General features: G+C 40.7%; 1 protein-coding gene across 2 annotated transcripts in view; it reads left to right on the forward strand.

Moving 5' to 3' along the window:
• Window positions 1–7,247, forward strand: part of prkcab (protein kinase C, alpha, b) — a 118,879-nt gene extending 111,632 nt beyond the window's left edge. For both annotated transcript variants that reach the window (XM_005461073.4, XM_003456365.5), the window contains 2 exons: window positions 2,198–2,338; window positions 4,739–7,247. In XM_005461073.4, coding sequence (XP_005461130.1) covers window positions 2,198–2,338; window positions 4,739–4,903 — 306 coding nt within the window. In that variant the 3' untranslated portion in view covers window positions 4,904–7,247. The remainder of the gene's footprint in view (window positions 1–2,197; window positions 2,339–4,738) is intronic.
• Window positions 7,248–8,325: the final 1,078 nt, after the last annotated feature.

Raw genomic sequence — 8,325 nt, forward strand, 5'->3', positions numbered from 1 at the left:
AAGAAGCCTGTCTGATATGTTGGACGCTAAAGATTTTAACCTCTTAAGTTCAAACGTTGCTCTCAGAGAGAGTCCACTGCTCTACCCTGGAGCAGCTGATCACTTGGAGTAACGGACAAATGGAGTCAGGAGAATATATAAAGTTACCGGCCACTTCATTAGGTACACCATGCTTGTACCATACTGGACCTCCTTTTCTGAGCTGCGTTATTTCTTCTTGTCATAGATTCAACAAGATCCTGGAAACATTCCTCACAGATTTTGGTCCATATTGACGTGATAGCATTGTACAGTTATTGCAGATTTGACTCACTAAACTTCATTAACTGCTCAGTAACATAAATATCTAATCAGCCAATAACATGGCATTAACTCGGTGCATTTAGAAATGTAGAGTTACAGAGAAAAAGAGAAAATATCCAGTGAGCAATGACTGAAATAATCATTCATTAGACTCAAGCTACAGCAAAAGCTGCAGAAAAACATCTCTAACGTGTTGAAACTTGTAGCAGACGACTACATCGTGTTCCACTCCTGTCAACAAAAAATATGAAGGGTACAGTTTGTTACTGTTGCTTGGTCTGAGTCTCAGTTTCTGCTGCACTATTCTGATAGTGGGCTCAGAGTTTGATATAAACAACAAGAAAGCCTTGATTCATCCTGCTTTATATCGGTGATTCGGCCTGCTGGTGGTGGTGGTGTAACGGTGAGGGGGATATTTTCTTAGTACACTCTTTCACCTTAGTTTCAGCTGAGCATCGTTTAAACGCCACACCTGAGTATTACCTGAAAATTACTCCTGACCACGACCGCTTCCACCAGCGTGGTGGTGCCATGTCACAAAGCTCAAATAATCTTGAACATGACAATAAATGCAATGTACTGAAATGTCATCAGTCATCAGATCTCAATTCAGTAGAGCACCTTTGGGATGTGGCGAAACGGCAGATTCTCGTCAAGCATGTGCAGCCGACAAATCTGCAGCAACTGAGTCAACATGAAAGTGTTTCCAACACCTTTTTGAATCTATGCGACAAAGAATGAAAGCAAAAGGGGATCCAATATGGTACAAGCATGTTGTACCTAAAAAAAAATGACTGCTGAGTATCCATGAAAGTGACATTTCAACTTTAGATGCTCTTCCTCATGGGATCTCCAGTCAGGTTTTTATTGCACTTTGATCAAAGTGCAATAAAAAACTGTAGAGACAGAACACTGCAACAGCAAATGTGTCCCATGTTTTAGATTACACCCTCCACGACTGGAAAATGACTCGAACCAGACACACACCATTACACCAAAAAAGCAACTTTAAGCTACTTTTAAGCTTTTTTGCATTTTCTTAAATAGGTGATTAGAAGCAATCCGACTTGTATACGCTGTGCACGATTACCTAGAAACACGGTCCACAGTGATGTAAATACATTATAAATACTACCAGTCATTTTGAAGGATCCTTTTTAAGAATATGCTGCTTCTCCGTGGCAGGAAATAATTTTCCACACTAACAGTTATGTGGAAAAACGCACCGAATCACCGATTTCCATGGCTTTCAACACTAACCCTTTATTTAGTGACCACCTGTTTTTTGTTTTGGTTTTTTCCTCACACCTGGGGACTTTTGTGACATCATCGCAGTCAAGTGGGCATCAAGGTCGTCATTATTATGATTGTTTACCAACAGGGAAATGAGTTTTCACAGCAAATTTAGAAACCGGAGAAGATTCTATTAAGATTCAAGCGCGGTCTGATCGAGTTTTTAATAACACACCCGCCTTCATTTATTATGATATTACATCCTGGCGCTGCGTGCCGCCACTAAAAATATCATTCATCGTCTCAGAGCCGCTGACGAGAGAGATTATCCTGACCCCTCTTATTGTTTTCTTCACATTTCATTTGCAACAAATGATTCACAGTTGAAATTAAAAGTGGCTGTTGATTCACAAAAAATAAAAGCAGCGATGAAAAGGTGGCGTGATTGCTTGTAACTATATATAAGCTGGTTGAGTGTCAGTCTGACTCTGCATAATGTTGCCGATGGAAGCAAGGATTCAAAAAATAAAAATAAAGTGTAGTTGCCATTTCTATATTTTCGTTTTTAAGATCCCTTCACAGTTCTCCTGCTTTCCTATTTTTACCTTCTTCCCCTCAAGCTGCCTCCATCTCTTCTTTTTCTTCCTCCGTTTGTCACCAGCTGATGACCAAGCACCCCTCAAAGCGTCTCGGCTGTGGCCCGGAGGGTGAGAGAGACATCAGAGAGCAGGCCTTCTTCAGACGCATCGACTGGGAGCGCCTGGCCAACAGAGAGATCCAGCCACCGTTTAAACCCAAAGTGGTGAGTGAAGGCTGAGTGTGCTTCCAAAATGAAAGAACACTGAAGCTGTGCTGTGCAAAAGTCTTAAGCTACCCCTCATCTCTTTATATTTTACTAGGAAAAATGGAAATAGTTGCAACCAATAAAATATACAAACATGCATGAAAATCCAGTATATAAGGCAAGAATTTGTGTACTTCTAACGACCTTGAGTCAACATTTGGTATGACCACCTTTATTCTTAACTCTCTCTCAGCTTTCTTGTCATTCCCTTCATTAGTCTTCAGGAATAGTTCTCGAAGCTTCTTGAAAGACATTCGAAGCTTTTCTTTGAATGTTGGCTGCCTTTTGTTCTGTTCTCTGTCAAGATGATCCCACGCTTCTTCTGCTTCTCAGATTTGTATTGCATAGTGCATCAAAATCTCAAGATACTTCTCTGCATTCATAATTCAAACAATTTTGACAAAATTCTCAACGTCGCTGGCTGAAATGCAGCCACTCCATCCTGACCTCCATACATATTTGTGATGATTTGAACCAAAAGTTTGGGAAAGTAAGCGTGGATGTTACTGATTTACATTTAAAATGAGTTTTCTGCCAAGTTGTCTGTTATGTGTAAACAAAACACTGCTTCATTCATTGAGTTAGATGCCCTTTTTAACACTTAAATCATTTATAGGTCAAAGTTAAATGGATTAAAAAATTAGAAACATTCCCCTGAAAATGGTCGGGTACAAGGTCATCACTGAAAAAAGCCCAGCAATCAAACCTCCACTTGGCGACAGTGGGAAGGAAAAACTCCCTTTTAACAGGATGAACTCTCAGGCAGAACCATGTCTGTAGAAAAGACCTATTTACCAGCATCTTTTGTACTGACATTTCCTTGACTACAACCTTGTCAGTTTGCTTAATCCTTCCTATAATATTAGGCACTAATGTGTTAATATATTTTTGTTTTATTCCGGACATTTCCCAGATAATTACTTATTATGTGATTTTACGTGTTAGCAGAATTTCATGAATTCAACACATACTTGGAGGTGAATTAGTTTGTTTGTTGCTTTTTTAAGATGTATATTTTTTGTGCATTTAGTGACACATTCTATCATTTCATCTTTGCCTCAGCTTCTTTTATCAACACATGACTGCAGCTGAGATAAAAGAAAAAATACCGTTTTTGTATGTTTTTTGTTTCTATGTTGCATTTCATGAAATCTGTTCCTTCAGGTGAATATTTCCAGATGCAGAAAAATTTGATTGGTGTTTACATGGTCTAGTATAATATCACAAATAATTGTAAAGCAGCAACGTTGGATTATTTATTGGGGATTTTATTCACCTTTTGGCAAAAACCCCCCACAAAAAACAATAAATTTAAAATAAGTCATGCAGCGTGGGACGTAAAGAATTCTAAAGAACGCAAACATAAAAAACGAACACTCGTCTTTTGTTTGTATTCTCGTTCATCTCCAGCTGGTGTTGTGTTTTATATGCACTCTGAAGAGCTGAAGGCTGCGTCCCAGCTGCAGCCACTTGCCCCGCTGCCTGCCGCTGACACCTAAACGTCCTGCTGTCACCACAAACCCTCCATTCTCTGTTTGCGGACCCCCACGTACTCCATCCCCTCGCTGCCTACAGCGCTTGAAGCAACACAACCGCTGCCACCAATGATTAAAAAAAGCTCTCCAAGAGCAGAGTTCCCCTTCACTTCTTCACAAAGGCTCTGATAGATGCAGGGTTGCACAGCGGATGTGTCTGCCTCTGCTCACACAAGGGGGAGGAAAACATTGCTAAAAGCAGATCCATCCATTCAGGGGGCTTTACGCGGTGTATCACAGTTGTGATCTCATACGCTGTGTCATTAATTGGTCTGAAGGGACTGCCAAACAAAGCCTCCATCTGAGCCTTTATGGTTTGGCTTCTGTAATATTATAGAAGAAGCTGAAAATGCCTCACATGCTGATATGTCTCCTGAGGAAAATGTGTTGGGAACAGCAGGCACTGAAATGCACTACAGGTTTGTTTTTGTTGTGGATTATTCATTCAGAGTGAATTTGTCTCATTTTCCTGTAAGTGTCGTGACTGTGCACAACACACGGCTATAACCGTATATATATTCAGCTGCTTAGACACATGAAAGCCCCGAGCGGGGCCACACACCGATGCTAATGACCTCCACTGTGGGTGCTTAGGGTTAGCTCCTAATCTAATTACAGCGTCTGCCCGGCTACACATCAGGCTTTGACATTTTCCTGCACCCCCTCCCCTGGGACTGTTGTGGAGCTTTCTAATGAAAGCGAGGAAGCGCCTTTCATCGTGCCACTCCAATCCTGTTACTGTTAACCAGCTTTTTACTGCCCGGTGATCAAAAAGATAACTGACCCTTTTCTGCATCTGATGTCCTTTTTCCATCTCTTTCAGTGCGGCAAAGGAGCAGAAAACTTTGACAAGTTTTTCACGCGTACCCAACCCGTCCTCACCCCTCCGGACCAGCTGGTCATCGCCAACATCGACCAGGGCGAGTTCGCCGGCTTTTCCTTCATCAACCTTCAGTTCCTCCATCCATCCCTGCACAGCGTGGTATGAGGAGAGAGAGAGCGGAGATTTTAAAGAAGGAAAAACACACAAAAAAAGCATGACTGTCACTGAATACAGGTTCCTTCCGGTCTCAACCAAACACCCCGCTGTCAACAGACTCGCATCATCCTCCGCAGTGCTCCGTCTACTAGCTATCAACACCCGCATCGAGAAATGACCGAGGAGAGAGGAGCAAAGTGTGAAAACCATATATGTACAATCTAAAGAGAATCGCTTTCCCAAACATCTCACAGTATGTTCTTTTACTCTAACCCTCTGCCTGTTTTTCCAGACCTGCAGCCTTTGCCTTGTGAACGAATGTGTCTCAGTATCAGTTACTATCTCTTTAGGTATTAAATCAGTTTTCCCGCTCATCCCACCTCTCATGCTTCCCCCATGTCACCACACAAAGAGCTGCAATGCACAACAAATACGGAACCTATTTTTTCTGCTCTGTCCCGGCTTTATCTACTTCTGAACTGCTACATGTGTATATTATATTTATATACTAAAAGAAACAAACAAAAAAAGAGGTAGTATACTGTTACATGAGTGCCAAAGTAGAAGTGGAAGAATACATTTCTATTGCTGTCCTTGTAGTGTTTTTTCTCCACCCCTCCTCCTTTGGCCTTTTTTCCCAGTGAAAAAAAAAAAACGAAACGAAACCCTTAAACAGGGGCTGTTTGTATCTGTTGTTTTGTAGGACGTGTAAAACTACAGTATACCTAACCCGACACGGAGAAGCTGAATCAAACTGTGCTACAGTTACAAACTGTCTAGGTCTTTTCAATGCAGCAGATGTTGCCTACAGTGGCTATAGGGTCAGAAAAGTGTGGCTAAAAAGAGGCAGTGTTTTGAATGATAAAGATGCTATTTTCCATATGCACAAAGCAGATCTCTGTTGCATGCTTATTTTCTGACTCTGTACGAGCAGTAGACTCTAGGATGCATTACACGTCTGGTATCATTGTAAAGTTTAGTATTACGATATAAACAGCGTTGATATATAACTGTCGTACGTTTTCTTCTAAAGAGAGGGTCCTAATTGGGAAAAACAAAAAAAAGGGGGTTTGTCCCTGTTTTAATGTTCTGTTTAAAAGACAGCTTTTACGTTCAGAGCGACATCTAACCCCTCTGTCGTGAGTCGACTGTGTTTTTGTTTTATTTATTCGTTTCTGGGGGGGTCTTTTTTGTAAATATGTTTCCAAGCGACGAGCTACTTGCAGATTTTATACTACGAACTGAATGTGCTTTTATTACCGTAGACGGTTCGGACATTTCTATGTTTAGATTAGCCCTAAGAAGAGATATATAACGTTTGGCTGAATCTTTGGTAGCTTTGGTATCAGCAAACCTTGTTATATGTATTTCCACTACTATCCATTGTTTTCTACTCGGTGTCATATAGAGAATATGCAGCACTTACTGTGCGTGGAACCGTTGAATGCCCTCTTGCCTTGGTCGTCTCAGGGCTGACTCCTTATGTAACTAAACCACGTTAATGCTAATGAGGATTTCAGAGCCCTTCCTGCAGGGCTGAAATACGTCCTTTCTTTATATATATCGTGTGTGCATGCGTGAGGCGAGGCCTGATCTAAGCATGAGAAAGACCCCTTGCATGAAATACAGAGATCCCTGGTATGGAGCATGAAGTTTCCCACCTTACCGCGCAGAATTAGACAAACCCCCACCATCCCAGTCCGACCAGCATCGTGCGCTTTCATGTCTCTTCCCAGTTTCGCTGTCATGTAGCCGGACCTGTTTGGCTAAAATGCTGAAATATAAGCAGACAAATGTGTGTAAATTGCTTCTAATGGCTTTTTGTTTACCCGTGCCAAACAGTCTTTTTCTGATTTCAGTCAGGTGCGTCAAGCAGTTTGTTTATTTCTGTATTTCTTTTGGGGTTTTTTTGGTTTGTTTGTTTGTGTTTTAATTACCAACATGTACAAATTAAAACAGTGAATCTTCAAAATGAACTGCCAAATTAAGGAAGACTTTTTACCACAGCTTTTAAACCCTGAATCAGTTATGTACCATGAAGACTGGTGTTGCAGCTGTCGCATGTATCAGGACCAAAATGAGATCTCTACGTTTAATCTGCGTGTTTACATGTCTCACATTGAGAATCTGAACTGAAAGAGGGACTTAAAAACAAAAACAACCCCTTAACAGAGATCATCATATGTTGGGCTAGTCAGGGTACAGAACCACTACAGGCTACAGTTAGAGCCACAGGGATGTTTGTATGTTTTCTTTCACTGCCCTTGCTTTTTGTTAACCCGATTCTTCTCGTTCCTCTGTTATTTGTGGTATGACGGATACTGTGCATAAATAAAGTATGAAAATGAAAATATTCCTCCGCTCTTTTTCATTGTGGACTTTTTCTTCTCTGTATCGCAGCTCTTAGTGGTCACGTGTTAATCTGCGTTTACATCATGTCACATGTCAACGGCACACGCAGGCTTTTTCTTGCTTTGAAGGAGGGTAATTTGACCTACCGGATAACACTCATTTGTTTTCTTACCCTAGGTTTAGATTTTATTTAAGTTCTCCTTTGCTAGAGTTAATAGCGGTGACATACCACAGGCCTACACTCGGGCAGTGTGACTCACAGCTTAAGTTATTGCAGTAAATTTCCTGGTTCTCACTTTTGCCTCATAGTATTTTTGTCTCACACTGAAATGCCTAAAGTAGCAAGAGCATAAATTACATTATGCCGCAATGTTTTCACATTGCTGTGTGTTGTGTGCACACTGCACATGACAGAAGATGGATGACACAGGCGTGTGGTTTAAAAGCTTTTACATATGAAGCAAAACTTTACAGTCCTTGAGGTGGGTTAAGTACAACTTCAACACTGTTACTTGTGTTACTTTATGCTTTTTCTTTACCTTTTAACCTTTTTGTTCAACTAATCCCCATTTGACTTTATTTCACAATAAATAATGCATTAAAGAAAAGACAGCTTTTTCTTTTTTATTTATTTCCTACCGATTTAATCATGTCACAGCCACCTTTATTTGGCTTGAGGAAAAGGAGATTAAATTACCAGTGATTGAATTATGCATGATGTACTGTATATATTTATTTTGATCCACTATCACAGCATACAAGAAAGACTCAGAGAGCACAACTCCCTCCAAAGGGCTAGTGCTGTACTAAACCTTTTGATGTTTTATGATGTTTTTATTACAACATGATCGAGGGTCAAATGCTTAGCCAACCTAGGTACTCATGTTCCCCAAAGCCTCGAATATTGTTGTGAAGTTTGAAGATGATCCATAAAAAAATGATATCTTAAAATCTGTGGTCACTAGACTGCTAACAAACAGGCAGAACAACAAACTGAACCAACTAGTGCCACTGGCCCTTTTATTAGGTTCAACTGGACACTGTAAATATCTAATCAGCCCATTATAGGGCAGTACGTT

The sequence above is a fragment of the Oreochromis niloticus genome, linkage group LG4 (assembly GCF_001858045.2).
Source record: "Oreochromis niloticus isolate F11D_XX linkage group LG4, O_niloticus_UMD_NMBU, whole genome shotgun sequence".
NCBI classification, from domain to species: Eukaryota; Metazoa; Chordata; class Actinopteri; order Cichliformes; family Cichlidae; genus Oreochromis; species Oreochromis niloticus.